Source organism: Fusarium falciforme, chromosome 2 (genome assembly GCF_026873545.1).
Source record: "Fusarium falciforme chromosome 2, complete sequence".
Taxonomy (NCBI): domain Eukaryota; kingdom Fungi; phylum Ascomycota; class Sordariomycetes; order Hypocreales; family Nectriaceae; genus Fusarium; species Fusarium falciforme.
This window is the reverse complement of record NC_070545.1, coordinates 2,523,202-2,546,125: the sequence shown is the minus strand read 5'-3', so window position 1 is coordinate 2,546,125 and position 22,924 is coordinate 2,523,202. Positions and strand designations below refer to the sequence as shown.

At 53.7% G+C, this 22,924-nt stretch overlaps 5 protein-coding genes across 5 annotated transcripts; 4 read left to right on the top strand and 1 right to left on the bottom strand.

Moving 5' to 3' along the window:
• Nucleotides 1-311: 311 nt before the first annotated feature.
• On the top strand, nucleotides 312-1,977 carry NCS54_00273900 (Dihydroorotase; the record flags this gene model as incomplete). Its single annotated transcript, XM_053148331.1, has 10 exons — nucleotides 312-436; nucleotides 492-504; nucleotides 607-633; nucleotides 706-771; nucleotides 824-902; nucleotides 952-1,035; nucleotides 1,129-1,247; nucleotides 1,304-1,367; nucleotides 1,429-1,573; nucleotides 1,626-1,977. 10 exons carry the CDS (start codon nucleotides 312-314, stop codon nucleotides 1,975-1,977), a joined length of 1,074 nt encoding a protein of 357 aa, XP_053004306.1.
• A 356-nt stretch (nucleotides 1,978-2,333) lies between these two features.
• On the bottom strand, nucleotides 2,334-4,205 carry NCS54_00273800 (Hypothetical protein; the record flags this gene model as incomplete). Its single annotated transcript, XM_053148330.1, has 3 exons — nucleotides 2,334-2,816; nucleotides 2,864-4,031; nucleotides 4,093-4,205. 3 exons carry the CDS (start codon nucleotides 4,203-4,205, stop codon nucleotides 2,334-2,336), a joined length of 1,764 nt encoding a protein of 587 aa, XP_053004305.1.
• A 752-nt stretch (nucleotides 4,206-4,957) lies between these two features.
• Nucleotides 4,958-14,651, top strand: NCS54_00273700 (Hypothetical protein; the record flags this gene model as incomplete). Its single annotated transcript, XM_053148329.1, has 2 exons — nucleotides 4,958-5,031; nucleotides 5,087-14,651. The coding sequence occupies 2 exons, from the start codon at nucleotides 4,958-4,960 to the stop codon at nucleotides 14,649-14,651; spliced, it is 9,639 nt and encodes a 3,212-aa protein (XP_053004304.1).
• Nucleotides 14,652-16,823: 2,172 nt separating this feature from the next.
• NCS54_00273600 (Elongation factor 2) lies at nucleotides 16,824-19,602 on the top strand (the record flags this gene model as incomplete). Its single annotated transcript, XM_053148328.1, has 3 exons — nucleotides 16,824-16,831; nucleotides 17,017-19,525; nucleotides 19,585-19,602. 3 exons carry the CDS (start codon nucleotides 16,824-16,826, stop codon nucleotides 19,600-19,602), a joined length of 2,535 nt encoding a protein of 844 aa, XP_053004303.1.
• A 777-nt stretch (nucleotides 19,603-20,379) lies between these two features.
• NCS54_00273500 (Hypothetical protein) lies at nucleotides 20,380-22,757 on the top strand (the record flags this gene model as incomplete). The annotated part of the gene is made up of 5 exons (XM_053148327.1): nucleotides 20,380-20,444; nucleotides 20,516-20,673; nucleotides 20,716-21,255; nucleotides 21,311-22,344; nucleotides 22,407-22,757. 5 exons carry the CDS (start codon nucleotides 20,380-20,382, stop codon nucleotides 22,755-22,757), a joined length of 2,148 nt encoding a protein of 715 aa, XP_053004302.1.
• Nucleotides 22,758-22,924: the final 167 nt, after the last annotated feature.

Here is a 22,924-nt window from a genome sequence, read left to right as displayed (position 1 = left end):
TGGGGATTCGCCGTGGCTAGATTCTGCCTCCTCAGACCGACAAATTTCTCACACCGCCTGTCGAAAGCCGGCCGAGGGGTTAATCCGAGTCTTGGTTGGGACACTGTGATTGGTAGAAAATCTCCGATACAGAAAAAAGTCAAACGTCGATCTTAGTCATCACCCGTGCACCCTCCAAATCGCGGGGTCCCCTTCATCACACCACGAAAAAAAAGCGACACCCCGCTGCTCGATCATATCCTTGCTCGTCCTTGAATTACAAGGTTCAATAATTGCAATTGAACTCGGAAACACCTCCAAAATCTTCCATCATGAAGAACATTCAGCGACTTGAGCTGCCGGCCGCGGCTGACATGCATGTTCACTTGCGCCAGGGTGAACTAATGGACTTAGTAGTCCCGACTGTGCGGCAGGGTGGAGTTGATACGGCTTTCGTGTATGGACTCTGTATCCTAGAAGAGAGAATTGAGAAAGCTAATAGAAGAAAATAGAATGCCCAATCTCGTATGTGGCTTTTTTAAATTCCGTGTTTTGAGTGATTTATTTCAGAGATGGCTTCGTTATGACATCTATGCTTTTTGAATCGTTACTGATATTTGATTATAGCTGCCTCCTCTCACATCGGTTGAACAGGTATGTAACTCGTACCCCATTGACACGGAATTATCATGTGCGACCTATAACAAATAACTAACTCTTGTATAGGTGCTCGAGTACAAGTCCAAGCTTACTGCCATCACCAAGGGTGTTAACTTTCTCATGTCGCTCTACGTTAGTCCTGCCCCTATCCATGATATCCATGGCGTACCCTAACTTCTGCCAGCTTCACCCCTCTGTTACCCCAGAGGTTATTGAACAGGCTGCTGCTGCCGGTATCACCGGTGTGAAGCTCTACCCCCAGGGCAAGCTCCCTCCTCCCGTTGAGATGGACATGGCACTTACACCATACAGGTGTGACCACCAACTCTGAGAGTGGTGTTTCGGATATTACGGCCTTCTACGACACTTTCGCCGCCATGGAGAAGCATGGTATTGGTAAGCGACCCCATTCTTTGAGATTTTGTTCTCCTTTCGGCGGGGAATAGTCAAACAGGGGCTGTCTAGGCTGACATCTCCGTCTGTTCATAGTGTTGAACATCCACGGCGAGGTTCTCGAGTCTCTTGCACCAGCTGGTACTACCCTGGAAGAGGCTTTCCTCCCTACTCTGAAGCAGCTTCATGAGCGATTCCCCGCTCTGCGCATTGTGGTATGTGAAGACTCAACCACATCTTCACTGAACGGCAACTAACATGGAGACCAAAGCTTGAGCACTGCACCACTGCTGCTGCTGTCGAGGCTGTCAAGGCCTGTGGACCTACTGTTGGTGGTATGTTCTCCTCAACTGGGAAATCATACAAAGAATCACATTCATCTAACGCCATTAATAGCTACCATCACGGCTCACCATCTCTACCTCACCTCCCACGAGGCTTGCTGCGATCCCTTCGCCTTCTGCAAGCCCATCCCTAAGAAGCCCACCGACCGCGATGCCTTGGTCAAGGCTGTTGTCAGTGGCAACACCAAGTTCTTCTTGTAAGCCCATTTCCCACCTTTCTCTATTCACTTGTTAACCATCTCCCATTAGTGGAAGTGACAGCGCCCCTCACCCCCTCCAGTCCAAGACTTCTGCCGAGCAGGGCAAGGCGCCCGCCGGTGTCTTCACCCAGCCATATGTGACGCAGCTCGTCCTTCTCGGCCTCGAGGAGGCCATTGAGCGGGGAGTCATCACCGACGCCGACGTCACCCAGGAGAAGCTTGAGAACTTCTTTAGCCGCAATGGACGCCGCTTCTATAAGCTCCCTGAGGTTTCGGAGAACAAAATCATTCTGGAGAGGAAGGGAGAGAAGATCCCCACCAGCATCCGCAGTGCCGATGGGAAGAACGAAGTTGGCATCTCCAGGCACGGAGCTGAGGTGTTCAGCCTGACCTGGGCTTGAGTTATCGAAAATGAGCTATGATTGGAAAAACGGAGTTGCGGCATAGGGTGTGTTGAGCATAGAATGAGGAGTCTAAAATAGGATGTGCGTTGTGAATAGGGGTTCTAACCCGTGTATGAGAGCACCGTCTCCAATACTTTCGCGTGAACAAGTGATCAACTGTAGACAGTACACAATCTCGAGGGATTATAGGCAACCAGTCGCACGATTCTTGAAATAATGCACCGCATTTCAAGTAGCCATTGCCATCCGTGTTCTGTATAGTAAACATCCATAACTCCGTGCTATGCTCCCAAGTCTGCACCCGCCGCAAGTAGACTCGAGGGTATCTAGTTCAAACAAAATACCTAGCAATGTTACCTAGATTCCTCATCCCTCCCCCACACATTACGGAACTCGTCATCGTCGTCTATCCGATAGTTTGATTGATAATTTGACATGAAGCCGTGGGGCTGCGTCTGATCCTGTGTTCCACTCCATTCTGTCGACTCTTCGTTGACAGGGCTGTCACCTCCATCATAGGTCCGGGCGTGGCTGGCTTCCGCGGGCGCCGGAGGGCCCTTGCCCAAGCCGAGCTTGGCTGGGTCAGGTTCTGCGTGCTTGACGACCTTCTTGGACTTCTTCTTCTTTTTAATTGGGACCACGGGCTCCGGAACAGGCTCGGGCTGAGGCGTAGGGGGAGAGTCTCTGCTCTTCTGCTTGCCCTTGTTGGTAGATGAGGCCGTCTCTGGTGCTGGCGACCTTACAGATGGGCTGTGGTAAGCAGGAGACCTTGTTCCAAAGCTGCCAGGAGAGCGATACCGGTCCCTCAGGGGCTCGCTGGCTGTAATGACAGGGTACTGAACATGGTTAGATGAGGCAAAATATCTGGGTCCATTCCACTTACGTTCCAATCGCCATATTCAAGCTGCCGCGCCTGTGCATACAGGCGATCCTCGTCAGCATCCAACTCGGGTTCTTCAAATGTGCCATGTGTGTTTTCGTTGATCAGGTCCGGGCGATTATGGCTTGCCTCCCCATTTGATCCAAGCAGAGGAGTTGTCGTATTGATCTCGCCAGGTTTGGGAATCCAATACTTTCCTTTTCCACCACGTTCGTATCGCATGCCTTCCTTGAGCCTCGCCAGACGTGACTTGGAATCTTCGTGGGCCATCACTTTGTCGCCAGAATCGAACACTCGGTAACCATACGTATCTCCCCGAAAAGTGATTTTCGAGTCCTCGATCAAATCTCGTACGCCAAACGCGTCTTTGAAGGCATGGTTGAGAGGCATCCGCGCGGACAGGATGCTGTTATCGGCAAAATCATGCCATGAGAAGGCATACCAGTGTGCCACAGCAAAGATGGGCATCTCAATGCAGATGAGAGCATCCTGGATCGCAGCTGCGAGGTTGTCTGGCGTGTATCCCTGCACATTGTCTGGTATCGCACCTATCCAAACCAGGATGGATAGGAAAAATCCTTGCCAGTACGAAGCAAAGATGATGAGCTTGATGCATAGAAATTTGGGCACTGGCCTGAAAGGTTGTAGGTCTCGGTTCATGCAAACCCAGAAAAGGCCGAGAGAATACAAGCTGACAGTGACACTAATATTGTATATGATGCCGCTCCAAAGGTAGCCTGAGGTGAGTCCGATATAACCTTCTTGATATGTTCCTGTCGCTTTCATGATGACAGCAGCAAGGGCAAGGATGGGCTTCAGCCAGGCATATTGAAGGATACCTCGCTTGATTGACAAGAAGGTATAAGGATCTGAGATATCGACCTTTGGTAGGACATGGTTGAGCGGCCATAGGTGGTGAACAGGAGCTCGGCCATGTGTCATGATAATCAGGGACCGCTCTCCACCGAGATAGTTGATGAGCAGCTGGAAGAACGTGTAGATCGTAAAGGCTTCGTAGATATCGCGGATTGGATCAAGGAAAGCGGCAGCTTTCAAGGATATCATGCTGGTCCATGATGCGATCGAGTATATGGGCACCATAAGAAGGATTCGGACGACATATCTTTGTAGGAGGGGCTTTCGGTAGTTTTTGGCTTGCAACAGTATCGAGCTGTAGTTGCAGTTAGCTATGTGCACCGGCAAGCTGGAGTATGGGTTTGTGAGGTACATACACGATAGACAGTATTGTCGCTGCTAGGGACGCGACGCCAGATACCACTGTAGTGGCATAGGTAAGCTTCTGGCCTGTGCCGCCATTTGACATGGCCTCGACGTAGTCATCCATGGCGACGTGGATTCAGCTGCTCCGTCCCGTCGAGATGATCTAGTATATGGGCAATCGGCTGGCGCGTCCTAGCACATGACTGATGGTCTGCGCAAGGTTATGTATGACGAAGGGGGAGATGAGAGAAGCTCGGTGGGATGGATGAGTGTCGACGGTGGCGCAAACCGGTGATGACGACACCGCTCGGACGGAAACCCCGTGATTATCGACTGCCGCCTTCCTAGTCAAACTGTCGTGGACGAAGCAAAGACGACAGACGGCCAGATGATGTCCTTGTTGCCTTGTCGCAGGAATGGATGGGTTAGTAGGGCCGGCACGGAATTATGTTTCATGCGTCTAGGTAACCACTTTCCTCCCATGGTAATGACCTAGGGCGCACTTGCCGTAATAGTTCATGGGAGTCCAGGAGCTTTGATGCCGCTTATTTAGGCGTGTGGGGCGCTAGCCCATCGCCCAAGACCTCTGAAGCCACACCAACCACAGTGGCTCCGCTACCCTGCGTCCGCTATTTGACAGGGGGCGGATACCAGCACCTCAACAACCGCGTCGCGAAGCGACATTCTTTTGGATTGGATGACCTGACAGCTCCTGACCGACTATAACATTAACCAGCTACTATGCTTCACCTGCGGAACCTCGCAACACCTTCTGTCCGCTAAAGTATTTCCAAGCTGTCGCCGTGCTCTGGATGATGCGACGTGTCTCCCTGCTACTTTATGGAGCTTGCTGAGCTCCGTTGAGCTACTTCAAACATGAATATCACCCTGGCCGCCCTCGACAATGCGATTGTTGTAGCCAGAGACACCAAGACCCCCAAATTCAATTAGTATGTTGGACGTTGTTTGTTTATCTCTCGTATACTAACTCGAACCCTCTCGTAGTGAATTCCTCATCTTTGTCGCCCTGTGCTGCATCCTGGCCATCTTCTTCCTCCTATACTTCAATCGAGTCTTTGCGTCGGTCGTTTCCTACTTCATCCGAGCCTACACCTGGCACCAGTATCGAGTCTATATCGACATCAAGGCCATTCAAATATCTCTTCTAGGTGGTCGAGTCTTCTTTACGGGTTTACGGTATCATGGCGAGAACGAGACGTTTATGGTCCAGCATGGTTACATTACATGGAGATATTGGCTTCGACGAGTTCGCGACGCAGACATCACAGACTCCCGACGATCCAAGCTGCCGACCACCGATGCTACACCGTCGAGCGACATAAAAAATTCCGAGCTTCCCTGCCGTATACAAGTGGACCTGATTGGCTTGGAGTGGTTTGTGTACAATCGAAGTCCAGCGTACGATACCGTCCTTTCCGGTCTTACCCAGCACCATGACCCAGATGCTCGATCGAGTGGTGTGTCGGAAAAGGATGAATCTGCATTGAGAGCTCGGGGCCCCAAGCTGGAGAGGGATGCTGAAGGTGAAAAGGGGCTGGACGAGAAGCAAGATGCGGACGCCCAGGCGAGGTACGTGTACCGGCGCACGACGACAGGTCTCGGAAGCGGCGAGGACGACGAAAACACCCACAGCTGTGAAATGGAGCTACCATTCATGATCCAGCTGTTCCCTATACATCTCCGCTGTCAAAAGGCCGCTGCTGTCATGGGCAGTGAGAACACAAAGGCGATCCTCGTTGCCAGGGCAGACTCGCTTGACGTGGAAGTTGACGCTTCGGAAACTACCACGCGCGATCCTTACAGGCAAACCTTCAAGGTTCAATTCAAACATCCAGTCGTCGAGTTCAAGGATAATGAGGACTTCAAGGAGGACCAAGCCACCCGGGCCACCCGAGATCGCGACACTACTCAAAGTCAGGAGGCGGTTTCGAAGCGATCACTCTTCCGTCATCATCGGCGAAGAGCTGTCAACTCTCTGCGCAATCTGGTGCCCTATTGGCGGCGCTCTGTTGAGTCCTTCTCTACCGATTCACGAGCCGTGAACACCGGGGCTTCGCAGGTTCCAGGTGCCAACCAATGGCAAGGATTAACACGTTATCTGGATGACCGCGACCGGGACGACAGGGCTCGTTGGGGAGCAGTTGAGTATGCCGCTGTGACTACAGTCTTGGATAGCCCTGAAGCGGTATTGACCGTGTACTGGGATGCTGTGGGAAAAGTCCCTGATCGAGGCCATGGGAATTCTAAGGCGTTCCCACTCAATATTAACGGGAGTGAGCCTCCGGCCTGGGGTATGAATTTCTCTGTTAAAGGAGGAACCATGAACTACGGCCCATGGGCAGATCGTCAAAGGGCAGATTTGCAGCGATTCTTCTTCCCGTCACTCTGCAAAGACGCAACCCCTGCGAGACCGCTGAAGCCAGGGGACTGGAGAGCCGCTACAACCTTCTCGCTTTACGTTGAAATAGACGACACGGTTACTTTGAGAGTTCCTATAAGGGAGGAGTCCAAGAACTGGCGTTGGCGAGGCAAGGAACCACCGATGAAACACCAGAAAGCGCCCACGAAGCGGAAACAGAGAAACAGGGCGAAAAAGAATAGCAAAGGAGACGCTACCCAGCTTCGCCCTGCGGGATGGTTGGAGGTAAAGCTTCCAGCCAACTCGTCGGTCAAGTTCAATATGGATATGATGGCGAGCTCGACCGGTTACACAACGAAACTCGACGTCGACCTGCCTAGCTCAGAGCTCTGGAGTTCTGTCAACCACGATCTACTCTGGCGATCAAGCGCTCTACAGGTATCCTGTGATCTCTCTAACCCGCTCTCCTGGAACTCGCTCAGGAATTGGAACTTCAGCATTACCAGCTCTAAGATGGATCTGTTCATCTTGAGAGACCACATCTTCCTTCTTGTTGACCTGGTTGATGACTGGACAACTGGCCCGCCGGCAGACTATCTCGTGTTCGTGCCTTTCAAATACCACGTTCACCTGAAGTTGCAATCGTTGCAGCTCTACCTCAACGTCAACGAGGCCAACATCATTGACAAAGCAACCGTGATAGAAGACAACACTTATCTGGTTCTCTCTAGCCCTTGCCTGACGGCTGAGGCCTGTATCCCTATCGATAGCTTCCGACCTAGCAAGAATGCCATTCCTTTTGATGTTCGTGCTGATCAGTTGGATCTGGCACTTCGGGTTCCCCAGTGGAATACGCAGGCGGCGTTTCTCTCCTCACAAGACTTCGGTCACATCGAAGGTCTCGTGGTGGACGGCAGTTACAATTACAATGCGACAACATCGACCACAAACACGGATACGCTCATCCTCAATGTTCGTGGCCAGTCCCCCTACGTCTACCTGTATGGCTTCCTTATCCGGTATATCATCCTGCTGAAGGACAATTACTTCGGAGATTATGTCCACTTCAGAACCTTGGATGAGTATCAAAATCAACTCCAGTTGAAGGAGAAGAACCCAGGTGCCGAGGCCGCAAATCAGCCACCCACTAAAAAGTCAAACGATATGGACGTTATTCTTGGTGTCAAAGTTGAGGATCTCAGGATCCTGCTGCCAACCAATCTCTACTCAGCTGATCGCTTCGTCCAAGGAGAACTTGCCAGCGTCGCCGCTGATTTGCGTTTTACAAATTACTTCATGGAAGTCGAGATTGAGGTTAGCCCCGTGAGTCTCTCATTGGGCAGTTCGGAGGGTGCTCTGGATTCTCCTGGCATGTCATCGTCGAATACCCAGCTATTTATCGATGGCGTGCGCTTATATGGCCATAAGCTATTTGGTCTGCCGCCCACAGAGCCCGCCTACGTCTGCAACTGGGATGTCAGTGTCGGTAGCATTGCAGGAGAGTGCACTTCCGAATTCCTTGTTGCGGTGGCAAGAGGCGGCAAGGCGGTTGCTTTCTCTTTTGACGATGTCGAGAACGCCTTGGTACCATACTCGTCTCTGGTGTTCTTCGATATCACCTTTGCACGAGTCGCTGTCGAGTCTGTCCAGGTGTGGTTACACGTCGATGAAGCAGCGTTTCTGGTATCAACCGACGCCATCGATGTGAATTTCAATGATTGGGCTCGGTCACACTATTCGAAGCGTGCCGACATTGTCGTCCCAAACATCCAAGTCTCGTGTGTCAACGCGGAATCAGCAGCAAGGCAGAAGTCCAGGTACCAACACCCCGTGGAAACGGAAGCTCACCTGCAAACCACTGTCCGACTTGCTGTGATTGGACGCAAGTTCAACTTCACCGAAGAAAGGAAAATTCAGCAAGAGCTAGTGCAGCGGGAAGATCAACGGACACATCGAGCCGAGTTTCTTATCCTACCGGAGTACTTGGATGATCTTGTCCCAGAAGTGGTTGATCCGCCAGCCCAATGTGCGCCTCCTCCACCTCATCCAGCCATCTCACTCGAAGGCGAGGACGAAGACGTTTCGTATAGGACATTGACGTCACGCCGGTCCCGAGGGCTGAGTCACAAATCCTCATTCCTTTCCCTTGCCGCTTCGGAGAATGGCAGCGTTATTCTAGCACCGAGTCAACACCGTGCTCGATCCAGATCAAACCAGGGCAATTACCTTGACACTGGGTCTGGGTTGTTGGACAATCGACCAACTTTGAGGCAGAAGGGATCGTTTGTATCACATTACTCAACTGGAGACTATGCTACAAAGGAGGGCCTTGCTCACTCTTCTGTGGCTTTCTCCAGCCAGTATGTCTCGCCGCACTTCCCGCTGCAGGGTCTGCAACCCAGTACACGGGAAGTTCCAGTTCAGAGTACTGAAGAAGGCGAGGAAGATGGCATGTTTGACACAATGTCGATCGGGTTGGATGACATTGATCCAAATGGACTGAGCGAGGATCACCCCTATTTCAGTGCTTTGGTTGAGTTCCCCTCTGGAATATCAGCATTTGCCAACCCATCTTCAATCCGCTACGCTGCCTCCCTCTTGGATGCCCTGCAGCCGAATGAACCAGAGGATTTGTTGGACGCCTTCCAGATCGGTGCCATGACTAAAATCTTCGACCTACAGAAAGAACGGGGAACCAGCGGCCAGATCAAGGATTTTATGGTTCGAGTGCCCAATGCCAACTTCCGACTTCTCAACCCGACATCTGAGGACCCTTCGGACTATGTCGAAGACGAGCAGGACCAGTATGACCTCACAATTTCAAAGGTGTCCTTGGTTGCTCGAACGACAACCAACTGGGAGGACCCTTTCAAGGAGGAAACGCGCAATTCAAAGACTTCACTTCAACTACGGTTGGGATCAGCTGAGATTTCTGCATCCGAGCGTAAATCGTCGCTTCAGGAACCTCAGCCGGCAGTCATGGCACAGATCGACGAGGTCACTGTGTCAGTTGGTGCGAAAGAAATCAGGTTCTTCGAAGCCGAGATTGGCTCCGTGGTTGGAAGCACCGCTTCAGGCAAGATTGAGTACCTGGCGTCGTTGATCCATCGAACTGGCACTGTTGCAACTGAGTTGGGGCATCTGCTTTCTGAGACCATCACAAAGCATCAGAACCGCCACAGGTACTTCACATATCGCCTTCTTGAGGAGGGCCAGTCGACTAATGATCCATCTTTCGTGGTCCGACCTTCGGCTGTGCTTCGCTCAGCGAACGAGCACCTTCGCACGTTTGATTCTTGGAAGTTGGCGATGCGACTTCGTCAGATATGGGCAACCATGGAAGAGCATACCAGGGCTCAACTCGTCCATCAATGTTTGACTGGCTCTCCTGATGTGCCTGCGAACGCTGTAGAGTACGCGATAGCAGCACTTCAAAAGTGGCGTGGCTGGGACTTGGAGGACCTGGCGCATTCGCTCGTCTTAGTGAATATCTTTGGTCCGATCGAAGAAGTGGACGAAGGTCATGATGACCAGCTTCCTCTCTCCGGCGCTTGCAGACTGGGAGAATTGCAGCTTGTTCTCGACCCAGGGCCAAAGCAAAACAAACTCGGCTTTATCGATCTGGCCGCTAGAATCGCCCAGCAGATGCCCGAAGCCGTGGAGGATCAAGACGAGAGCGCGAAGCCAAGCGTTCCCCTGACGACGTTGAATATCTCCTGCGCGGAAGCAGGTATCAACCTGAACTGGGAACTCTGCGAACTGGCTGAAGACGTGTTGCAACTTTTCTCCAAGAGCCAAGGCCAAACTCAATCAAGGCCCATCATCCCCAAGCCGAAACGCCCAGCGAAGCCAAATCCTGCTGCTTGGCCACCGGTCCATGTGGTTGTGGAAGTGACTCGAGGTGCGGTGGAATTGGAAACCATCAATCTCAGAGCCAAGACATTGAGTCATGGGCTGAAGATGTCAATTCTTCACCAAGCTGGAGTCGACACTTCGAGTTCGCTGAGCTTGATGCTGAATTGCAACGCTATCACTTCCTCGCTACACAGTAACGCTCATGCTCTGGGAATGTCTCAACTGAAGTACCCAAGCATTTTCCTGTCACACGAACTCCACGACATTAACGGCACGTCAAGCCATACCGTTAAGGCTAGTGCCAGCAGTCGAAACCTGACCATCGCGGTCAAGGAGGACCCGATTGGACTGATGGAAGTTCTTGACCGTCTCTTTGGTGACGAGATTCATCAAGTATACGGTCTGAAGAGTCAACTTTCCAGCTTGTCGAAGCCCAAGGAGCCGAAAGAACAGAAGAGGATGTCGGACCGGCTCTCGAGCGTGAGGGTCAATCTCGCCATGTTCCTTGACGAGTACAGCGTCTCGATTCCTTTCCTGCAATCTCTGACCTACAAAATCACCGGAACCGTGGCGCGAGCGGCGACAGCAGCCAACTTTGGAAAAGAAGTCATCTTTGATTTCGACATCAAAGAAAACTACCACGAGATGCAGATCAACGTTAGGAATGAGCCTCGCAGCATTTCTCTTCTGCAGATCCCTCCAACCAACGGCCGCATCACCAGCCACATGAGCCAGACCGAGCACCAGATTACCGTTCTCTCATCCTTGGAGGTCGTTCATCTGGACGCATCCGCCGTTTACAGCCTTCTCACTGCACTCAACAGGCCTCAGATATCCAGTGCCATCCAAGAGCTGCAGGAGCAGACCAAGATCATCCAGGGGCATGTTTCGGAAATCTTTGGTTCTGACGAGCTTGAGATAACGGAGCCTGTCATTGAGCCGATTAAGTTGGATCATCCAAGTGTCAAGGTCGTGTACAATGTTCATTTGACGTTGGCTGGCCTCCATGTCTTTGCCAAGACATCTCTCAAGTCTGAAGTTGAGCCCATGGCTCAAGTTCTCTTCTCTCTGGACAGGGCTCATCTGCACGCGTCTAACCGACACGAGACACATGGCCCTATCCTGAAGTACCCAGAGCTCCACGTCAACCTCAGCCACATTGGTCTCGATATCCGACGAGGCCGAGAGGGGTCCATGAGATCCTGTGGAAGCTTGGGCGTGGGCGTGACGGTTTCCGCCAGCTCAACCCTCGGCTCAGACGGCAAAGAAGATTGGTCCTTCAACTTTAGCAGCGACGACTTTGAATGTAACCTAGCTCCAGAAACAATCTCGACTGTTGTCGATGTTCTGGGGTACATGGGTGAGAAGATCAAAGATTTGGATACCTCTCGCGAGCTAGAATACCTGAGAAAGCTGCGACAGTCCAAGCCAAGAATCACCATCAACGGCGACGAGGAGCTACCAGAAGAAGTCGACATCATCGACTCGGTTCTTGCATCAGTTCAGTATCAGTTCGAGCTTCGAAATATTCGCGTCTGCTGGATCGTTGCAGACAGCAATGCTGATGAGTCAAGCACCAAGGAGGATCTTGTCTTGTCGGTCAAACTATTCGAATTCGGCACCAGAACCCGACGATCTGCTCGACTGTCGATCGAGAACTTCCAGCTTCAGATGGTGCCTCCTGGTCAGGATATGAATGTTCGCTCACTTCACTCGGCGCTGCTTCCCGTGGTCACATTCAATATCGCCTACATGTCAACTGCCTCTGCACGACGCATGGCATTCCAGGCTGTGGGCGAGTCTCTGGATTTGCGGCTTACGTCCGCCTTTATTGTGCCAGCTGCACATTTGACCGAGTCCATCATGCTTTCGATGAACAATGTGGCACAAGCATCGACGCAATGGAACACTGCAGTGACAACAGAGAAGAAGCCAGACGAGGCACCCAAAACGGGGCAACAGCGAAGCATCTTTGGCAACAAGAGGCTGGAAAGTTTACTTATCGACGCAGATTTTGCCGGTGCTGTTGTCTACATTGCCAACAAGAAGGCGATGGACAGTTCCAAAAACTCGTTCGGACGTTCTTCGATGGCTGGCAAGTATGGCCAGTTCAACACGGAGGATTCTGGAAGTGGAACGGCCCTTCGCAGTCCTGGACTGGCCTGGAAAGTCGAATACAGGGATGATGCGCAGGATGACCCTTCGCTCTATGGAGAGATCAAGGTGGACGCTTCCAGCAACATCATCTACCCTTCTGTTGTTCCGCTCGTGATGGACATGTTGTCAAGCGTGAAAGAAGTTGTCAAGGACGACGACGAAGCCGCGCCAGCCAAAGAACCGGAGCCATCCAAGCCCAAGGTTCACAAGTCTGGAGACGAGGATAACATCATCACTGCGGATCCCAGCGCTGTGCTAGGCCGTCTCAAGCTCAACTTGGGCCTGCGCATTTGCAGACAAGAGTTCTCGCTGAGCTGTCAACCAATCGCCCGTGTCGCCGCCACGACGTGCTTCGATAACATCTACTTCACTGTCAATACCGTTCGGTCGTCAGAGCAAGGCAACTTCTTTGCGATTTCCGGAGATTTTACCAAGTTGCAAGCGTCTGTGCAACACGTGTACTCACGCGAGTCCACCGCAAGCTTTGAACTGGACTCGATCACGCTTTCGTTCATGAACAGCAAGCACGTTAGCGGAACCAGCGGAGTTTCGGCCATCATCAACGTGAGCCCCATGGTGGTGTCCATCAACGCCAAGCAAGCACAAGACTTCTTGTTGTTCCGTGAGATTTGGTATCCCAGCGGGTTGCGATCACCACCCACAGCTCCTGTCGCCAAGCTGGCCACTGAGACTTCTCAGGGCGGCCATCTAGTACAGAGATATCAGCAAGTGGCGGCAACAGCCGCGTTCCCATGGACTGTGACTCTTTCTATCGCAGCCCTGGACGTCACTATCGACCTCGGACAAGCCATTGGCAAATCTGCCTTTGCGATCAAGAAGTTCTGGGTGTCATCCAAGAAGACGTCGGATTGGGAACAGAACCTCTGCCTCGGCTTCGATAGGATCGGTGTCGACTGCACTGGTCGCCTGAGCGGCTTCGTGGCCTTGCAAGACTTCCGTCTGCGAAGTTCGATTCAGTGGCCGAAGCGAGAAGAGGCACTCAATGAGACACCCTTAGTCCAGGCGTCGATCGCCTTCAATGCATTCCGAGTCAAGGCTGCGTTTGACTATCAAGCCTTCTTGGTTGCCGACATTACTTCTTTGGAGTTCCTCATGTACAACGTACGTGAAAGCCTCGAAGGCAGTGGTGATAGACTGGTTGCAATGCTCGATGGCGAGGCAGTCCAAATCTTTGGCACAACAACATCGGCGGCCCAGGGTATTGCTTTGTGGCAGGCCATCCAGAAGCTTGTTCAAGAAAGAAGGGAGAGCTTTGAGAGCTCCCTGAAGGAGATTGAGAAATTCATGAGCCGGAGGTCCACGGCTTCACGGAACACGCTGCCACAGATCGAGCTACCACCGAAGCTGAAGGTGGAAGACACATTGTCCAAATCACCCATCTCCCTGGACACGGATGTGGTTGTGACACTCAAGGCACTCAACCTGGGCGTATTCCCCAGCACATTCTCAGATCATCAAGTGTTCAAGGTGGAGGCTTTAAACGCCTATGCTCGATTCGCAGCCAGCATGGAGCAGAGACGCATCCACAGTATCTTGAGGATGATGTTGGGTCAGCTTCGCATTGGTCTTGCTGGCGTTCGCAACGTGGAGGCGCCCAAGACGTTGAGTGAGATCTCTGTCGAAGACGTGGTTCAACGAGCAACAGGATCACGAGGCGGCACGATCCTCAACGTTCCCCAGGTTTCTGCAGTCATGGAGACATGGCAGAAGCCACGAGCAAACGAGATCAGCTATATCTTCAAGAGTGCATTCGAGGGCAAGGTGGAGGTGGGGTGGAACTTCTCCCGCGTCAGCTACATCCGAGGCATGTTTGCAAATCACTCCAAGGCACTGGAGCAGATCTGGGGTAAGGAAATCCCCCTGACAGCGGTCAAGATCAGGGGAGTTCCAGGAGCAGAAGAGGGAGAGGGTGAACAGCAGAAGATCACGGCAGAAGTCAACGTGCCCGTATCCAAGTACGACTACGTGGCGCTGGAGCCGCCCATTATCGAGACGCCGCAGCTGCGTGACATGGGCGAGGCGACGCCGCCACTCGAATGGATCGGTCTGCATCGTGATCGACTGCCGAACTTGACACATCAGATTGTCATTGTGTCACTGTTGGAGTTGGCCGGCGAGGTAGAGGATGCTTATGCTCGCATTTTGGGATCATCATGAGATCAGTCATGGATGAAAATCATGGGTTATGAAGGAGGTTGATGAGGTTGCAGGACTTGCCCGGCGAGTGAGTCACTCGGCGACAGTAAGCATGACGAGCAAGCGAGGCGTTTGGGAAACTTGAAACAATTTCTGCTTTTGAACCAAAGGGTAATTATTGTTTGGAAAGAATACTAATACACGATTTTGCAACTGGACTCGGTATGAGGTTGATATCGAGGCTCCATGTCAGGGTGGGTGAAGCTGTTCCTGTCAGTCCAAGTGGAGCGGTGTGTAAAAAAGTGAGACAGCGAAAGGCGGCCTTCAAAATAAAACATACGTTTTATGAGGCGTGTTATACTCAAGGTGTACTGATGTTTATGTCGACCATCCCGAGTGTGCGGTGATTTTTTGCTCGCCGCATGCCTCAAGAGAGCTAGGTACCAGGATGGTTCCGGGATAGCCTTACTGTATGAGGAAGCTCTCGCATCGGATCTTGACCATTTCCACGGAATCCCATTGGATCTGCCGCGACGGATCTGACGGGCTCGAAGCCGGAAAAGCTTCCCAAGTCCTCCAATGGGGGCTTGGGCGAGGCCAGCCTCTCGTGGTGGTCTGAGGTTTGAGCTGTGATGTGAGCGGCGGTACGGCAGAGGATCGGTCGAGTTAGGTACCGGCTTGGGCAGACACGGCCGGAGAGATACACGGGGATAAAGGCGGTGGATTGTATTCCGAAGTCAACTTGGCCTGTGCCACGGATGGAAGGTTGGGCTCGAGGTGAGGCCAGGCCAGGCCAGGTTCGTGTAGAGAATGGATGGGCATCCGTCCGAGTGGAGGAGGGGTGGTGGTGCGGGAGCTCCAGCTCAAGCTCCAGCCCACTTCCCAAAACCACCACACAAGCGCACACACGCACACACACACACACCGGGAGAGAGCCCGGGTAGATGAGATGACAATTGGCATCGGCTGTTGAGTCAGCAAGTGAAGAGTCAATGGGAATGGCTCATCACCGAAGCATTCAACGTTGATGGACGTCATCGAGAGTTGCTCATCACCAGGCTTAGAACCGAGCAGAGGAGGGGGAGGGGCGAGGGAGGGGTGCCCGTCATGCTCGGTTTCAGAGCTGTCCAGGCAGGGCATGGAACAATGCCAATCCCAATCCCCCATGGAAGGAAAAAAACTGGCCGTGCTTTTTGTCCATGTTCTGATATTGCCATCCCATCCCATGCCATGGATGTGTGTCCCCCATGCCACACTTGCTTTGTTCATCCCCACCCGGAGAGAGTTGGATTATTATTACCCGCGGTGAGTCTCTCGGCGAGAGGAGAATAGCCATCCATGATGGCGGATGTCATATGAGGCATGATTGAATAATGGTAGAGCTTCATTGGGAGGGGCACAGGAGAGTTCGGTGATTAGTCATGATACCGAAAAGAGAGTTGGAGAGCTCCCAGGGCTGTGAAAGTTTCCCGCGAATCAGGGTTGGTGCCCTTGGACGTGCACAAAAAACCACTGTGGCAATAGTGCTCGGTCGCCCGCCGGGTGAGGTGAGAAGCTCAAGCAGAAGCAGACCATTTTTTTTTAGCGGGTTTCTGGGCCTATCGTGGCCGAGCCCAACCCCTCCGGCAGGGCCTGGAGCACGTCTCTGTTCAGTGAAATGCGGCGGCGAGCACGGCGGGGTTCCCTCGGGTTGCTGTGCTCTGCGGGCAGTTGCTCTGTTGCCCCACCACAGCCCACCTGCCCAATTTTTTTTTCCCTCGTCTGCTGAGCAACCTGTGAGTGGGCTGGAACTCGAGTGGGGCTCGCTGCCCGCCGGTGATCCAACCTTCCAATGGGTCGTCACAGCTCCGTGGGCTGCACCTCAGGCAAGGGCATGCCCACCGAATGAATCTTTCTTCCCCCCTCCACCCACTCTGATTTTTTTCCTCTCTTCCTCTTTTCCTTCTCTCCAAACCTTCTCCTCCAAAAGGGACGCATAAAGAGTGACAGTGGTTTCCCCCCAGAGCTGTCTCTCTTCTCCCCAGTAGCTCTCGAATCGTTGCCCTTTTCTCAGGCAATCGCTTCTTGCTTCTTCCCTTTTCTCAAGGCTCAGATCGCGGGGTGAAAACTTCGACCCCGCTCTGTTCCCACATCAACAACTTCGACTTTTCACACCACAACACATAGACAGGTTATCCCGTCAATACCGTCAAGATGGTCAAGTAAGTTGCTTCTGCTCATCGTCAAGGCCGTCGCGCCATGGCTGCCATCATCATCGTCTCTACGCGCTTCAGTCGTTGCGACTGCTCGCCCGCGTCACCCCTCCATCCTCAACCTCATACCCCGCTCGGAGTTAAGCCACTGTCAATGTCCATGAGCTGACGCGATGTCTTCACCCGTTCAACAGCTTCACGATCGACGAGATCCGGGCCCTTATGGACAAGCCCACCAATGTCCGTAACATGTCCGTTATTGCCCACGTCGACCACGGCAAGTCTACCCTTACCGACTCCCTTCTCGCCAAGGCCGGTATCATCTCCACCGCAAAGGCTGGTGATGCCCGAGCGACAGATACTCGTGCCGACGAGCAGGAGCGTGGTATCACCATCAAGTCCACTGCCATCTCCCTGTACGGCCAGCTCTCCGATGACGACGATGTTGCCGACATCGTTGGCCAGAAGACCGATGGCAAGGACTTCCTGATCAACCTGATTGACTCCCCCGGTCACGTCGATTTCTCCTCTGAGGTTACCGCTGCTCTCCGTGTCACCGATGGTGCTCTCGTCGTCGTCGACACCGTCGAGGGTGTCTGTGTCCAGACCGAGACTGTGCTCCGACAGGCCCTTGGTGAGCGCATCAAGCCCGTCATCATCATCAACAAGGTCGACCGTGCTCTTCTCGAGCTTCAGGTCTCCAAGGAGGATCTCTACCAGTCCTTCTCCCGAACCATCGAGTCCGTCAACGTCATCATCTCCACCTACCTTGACAAGTCCATTGGTGACATCCAGGTCTACCCCGACAAGGGTACCGTCGCTTTCGGTTCCGGTCTGCACGGCTGGGCTTTCACCGTCCGCCAGTTCGCTGTCCGATACGCCAAGAAGTTCGGTGTTGACAAGAACAAGATGATGGAGCGTCTCTGGGGCGACAACTACTTCAACCCCAAGACCAAGAAGTGGACCAAGAACGGCACCTACGAGGGTAAGCAGCTCGAGCGTGCCTTCAACCAGTTCATCCTCGACCCCATCTTCAAGATCTTCTCCGCCGTCATGAACTTCAAGAAGGAGGAGATTGCCACCCTCCTCGACAAGCTCCAGCTCAAGCTCCCCACTGAGGACCGTGAGAAGGAGGGCAAGCAGCTCCTCAAGGCTGTCATGCGAACTTTCCTCCCCGCTGCCGACTCTCTCCTCGAGATGATGATTCTCCACCTTCCTTCCCCCACCACTGCCCAGAAGTACCGTGCCGAGACTCTGTACGAGGGTCCCCCTGATGATGAGGCTGCCATTGGTATCCGTGACTGTGACCCCAAGGGTCCTCTCATGCTCTACGTCTCCAAGATGGTGCCCACCTCCGATAAGGGTCGATTCTACGCCTTCGGTCGTGTCTTCTCCGGTACCGTCCGATCCGGTCTCAAGGTCCGCATCCAGGGCCCCAACTACGTCCCCGGCAAGAAGGACGATCTCTTCATCAAGGCTATCCAGCGTACCGTCCTCATGATGGGCGGCAAGGTCGAGCCCATCGACGACATGCCCGCTGGTAACATTGTTGGTCTGGTCGGTATCGATCAGTTCCTTCTCAAGTCTGGTACCCTCACCACCAGCGAGACCGCCCACAACCTCAAGGTCATGAAGTTCTCCGTCTCCCCCGTCGTCCAGCGTTCCGTCCAGGTCAAGAACGCTCAGGATCTCCCCAAGCTCGTTGAGGGTCTTAAGCGTCTGTCCAAGTCCGACCCTTGCGTTCTTACCATGACCTCCGAGTCTGGTGAGCACGTCGTCGCCGGTGCCGGTGAGCTGCATCTCGAGATTTGCCTCAAGGATCTCGAGGAGGACCACGCTGGTGTTCCCCTGATCATCTCGGACCCCGTCGTCCAGTACCGTGAGACCGTCACTGCCAAGTCCAGCATCACTGCTCTGTCCAAGTCTCCCAACAAGCACAACCGTCTGTACATGGTTGCCGAGCCCATCGATGAGGAGCTCTCGCTCGCCATTGAGGGTGGCAAGGTCAGCGCCCGTGACGATTTCAAGGCTCGTGCCCGTGTCCTCGCCGACGACTTCGGCTGGGATGTCACCGACGCCCGAAAGATCTGGACCTTCGGTCCCGACGGCACCGGTGCCAACCTGCTGGTCGACCAGACCAAGGCCGTCCAGTACCTCAACGAAATCAAGGATTCCGTTGTGTCCGGTTTCCAGTGGGCCAGTCGTGAGGGTCCCGTCGCTGAGGAGCCCATGCGATCCATCCGCTTCAACATCCTTGATGTTACCCTCCACGCCGATGCCATCCACCGTGGTGGTGGTCAGATCATCCCCACTGCCCGCCGTGTCCTGTACGCCGCTGCCCTGCTCGCCGAGCCCGCCCTCCTCGAGCCCGTGTACCTGGTCGAGATTCAGGTCCCCGAGAGCGCCATGGGTGGTGTGTACGGTGTCCTTACCCGACGACGTGGTCACGTCTTCAGCGAGGAGCAGCGTCCCGGTACTCCTCTGTTCAACATCAAGGCCTACCTCCCCATTCTGGAGTCTTTCGGCTTCAACGGCGACCTTCGACAGGCCACCTCCGGACAGGCTTTCCCCCAGTCCGTGTTCGACCACTGGCAGATCCTCCCCGGTGGCTCTCCCCTCGACAGCAGCACCAAGGTCGGTGCCATCGTCACCGACATGCGAAAGCGCAAGGGTGTCAAGGTCGAGGTGCCCGGTGTCGAGAACGTAAGTTTTGCCCCACGTGTGATGTATAGAAGGATAGATTTGCTAACTCTGGGTGACAGTACTACGACAAGCTGTAAGCGGCTTTCTAATACGCCGATGGAAGGACGAAGGATGCCGCAATGGGCACATGACATCAACCGGCTGGTAACGAAGATTCGGGATGTATGCCCGAGCCCATGGAGGAGCTCCTTGTTGAGCTCAGGAGGGGCATGCTGAGCGAATACCAAAGTAAAAGAAAAAAAGTCGAGTGGCCGGGTTGAGGCTGAATGCCATGAGGAAGCTCGATTCGGCTTTTTATGCAGTTATGTCGTATTGATGAGTTGAACACGTTAGATTGAAGTTCAAAAGATGTGCTTGAGTGATGTCTGCCTGAATGTCAGTGTAGGAACGAGTAGATAGATGTATTGATGGGAATGGATAACTATGCTGGTTGGTGGTGGGGTTTGTTAGTGGGCTAGTGAAGGGTGATAGCTCTCAAGTATGGGGATCTAAGTATCCATTGATTGTGTTGTACAAATGCGCAGCTGCTTAGAATGCTGGCATTAAACAAAGAATATAGATAAGAACTATCAACGGCTAGGTACATTTATGTATCTCTTTTAGGATTCATTTCTTACGTGTCAATATTTGCTTCAGTTTCTGTGGCTGGGCCAATTGGCACCGCAACTTTACTGTGACGACACTCGTCTCAGAGAGCGGCCCGAAAATTGGATCTGCATATTTCGAATCTTATCCCCAACACCAACAACCTCAAGCTCCATCCACCAGGTCGTCGCTCTTTGTTAGGCGCATCTACTGGCTCTGGCGGCAGATGCGACACGGTCTCTTGTATCATTTCTAGGCCAGAGTGAGCCATGCTGTTCCCCGAAGAAGATGGACCGCTGCTGAAAGCGTGGATCGTCAAGCGCATCGAAAACACGTTCGTAACCGCCTGTGTCAATGGCGATGACTGAGTCGCTCTCAATGAATGCGCTAACGCTTGAGGAACAGATCCGACGCCGATTCAGATGTCCTTGCTGACTATGTTATTGCCCTACTCAAGCACGATGGCGATCGCGACGCGGTGCGGAAGCTGTGCGAACAGGAGATTCCCGATTTTCTGAGCGAAGGTGCGTGCTGCCAGATCATCTGCTCTGCGCAGGAGCACAGTAAGCGAGTCTGTTACGGCAGAGGCTGACCATGGCATACAGATCCTAAAACTTTCCTCGACGACGTCTTCCAGGCCATCACATACAAATCATACCTCCCAGGCGCTCCTCCAGCCCCCAAGCTCGGCTCCGAACCGCAGCCTCAGCCTGCTCCCTCGTCTGAGAGCGCACCACCCAACGGCTCGAGAAAGAGAGGCTTCCATGATCGCGACGACCCGGACGGACAGGATGGTCCACAGCACGGGGGACGCGCAGCGAAGCAGTCCCGTCGAGCCGGTCGCGAAAGACGAGACGATGCGAGGGGCGGACGATATATGCGCGGTCTTCCTCAGCCGCCGGACATGGCCTTTGACCCCAAGGCTATGGAGGCTTTTCTGCAGATGAGCTCCATGGGCATGCCCCCTTACCCAGGTATGCCAGGCATGCCTCCACAAAGCTTTGGCGGCGGTAGGAATCAGCCGCGGCGGAGGGGACGGTGCAGGGACTTTGATACCAAGGGATTCTGCTCCCGCGGGAGCACATGTCCATATGATCATGGTAACGAGTCAATATTCGTGCCCCCGATGGGACCTGGAGGTGATGGTATGCAGCGTCAACTACCTCTTAGGTTTACTGAGCTAACTTGGTTTCTGTGCAGAGCGCGGCGATCCCAACGAATACCCCTTTTCCGTAATGCCGAACCCCTCAAATCCTATGAACCCCTTCAACTTCACACCAGACACGGGCCGCGGCGGTAACAACAGAGGTCGTCGAAATCGAGGTCAGAAAAAGGGCGGTGCGCGGGCACCCTTCTCGGCCGATGGGCCAGTCTACGATCGTTCCAAGAGCACCATTGTGGTCGAGAGCATCCCCGAGGAGAACTTCACCGAGGACCAGGTGCGAGGCTTCTTCTCGCAGTTCGGCACCATCACGGAGGTCTCGATGCAGCCGTACAAGCGCCTCGCCATTGTCAAGTATGACAAGTGGGGGGCTGCCAACGCCGCGTACCAGTCGCCAAAGGTGATATTCGACAACCGTTTTGTAAAGGTGTTTTGGTACCGGGACAAGGCCGACGCTCTGCCGCCGACTGTTCCTCTACAGGCGGGTAACTGGTCCGGCGATCCCCAGGCCACAGGGGAGGATGAGGAGGCCGAGCCTGAGTTGGACATGGAGGAGTTTCAGCGGAGGCAGGAGGAGGCGCAGAAGCAGCACCAGGAGCGCGAGTCTAAACGTGCCGATCTGGAGAAGCAGCGTCTAGAGCTCGAGACTAAGCAGCAAGAACTCCTTGCTCGGCACCGCGAGGAGAATGCCAAGCTCCAGGCCAAGCTAGCCGGCCAGAAGGGCGAGGACGGTGAAGTACCTTCATCAGGCGCACAAGCACTACGCGCCCAACTCGCGGTCCTCGAGCAAGAGGCCAAGATGCTCGGCCTCGACCCCAACGCCGAGGACGAGGGCTCTGTCACCAGTGCGCCATGGCATCCCGGTGGTGGGTACCGTGGCCGCGGGGGATATCGCGGAAGAGGAGGCTACGCACCCAGAGGAAGGGGAAGCTCCAGGGGCCGAGGGGGCAGCGGTAACATGCACGCGGCGTATGCGCAGTACTCGATCGACAACCGGCCCAAGAAGCTCGCCGTTTCAGGCGTCGACTTTACGGCGCCGGACAAGGACGAGGTGCTGCGCCATTTCCTCCTCGTACGTTTTCTCTCCCTATCCGTTTTATACGTATCGAGCAATTCACTAACACTCTATGGCAGAACTTGGGCGAATTCGAGTCGGTTGATACGGGCCCTACCGTCACTCACGTCTCCTTCCAGGACCGCAAGACGGCGGAAAGGTTCTACTATAGCCTCCAGGGCAAGGAACTCCCCGGTATCGATGGTCGACTTGAGCTCTCATGGGTGAGCACGCCGCTACCGCCTGTCAACACGACCAAAACTGCTGGTAACGGTGAGGCCAGCGGTGCTCATACCAGCACCGAGGACAAGGAGCACGACGCCATGGCTGGTTTTGACGATCATCCCCGTAGAGAAAGGAGTGCGGAGCTGCCGGACGAAGACCGGCCGGTTAATATGGACTATGAGGTGGCGGATGAGGATGGGTGGTGAGAGCCAGAGGCAACTGCTGTATACCATGATTCAAAGATAATCTGTATGATTCTTCTCCAGGTTGGTTAGAAGAGGGGTAAAGGTAGGGTTCAATGAATGACAAAAGGATGGGCGTCTGGTCAAATGAGTAGTCACAGAGACTAGTTGCATTCACATGACAAACACAT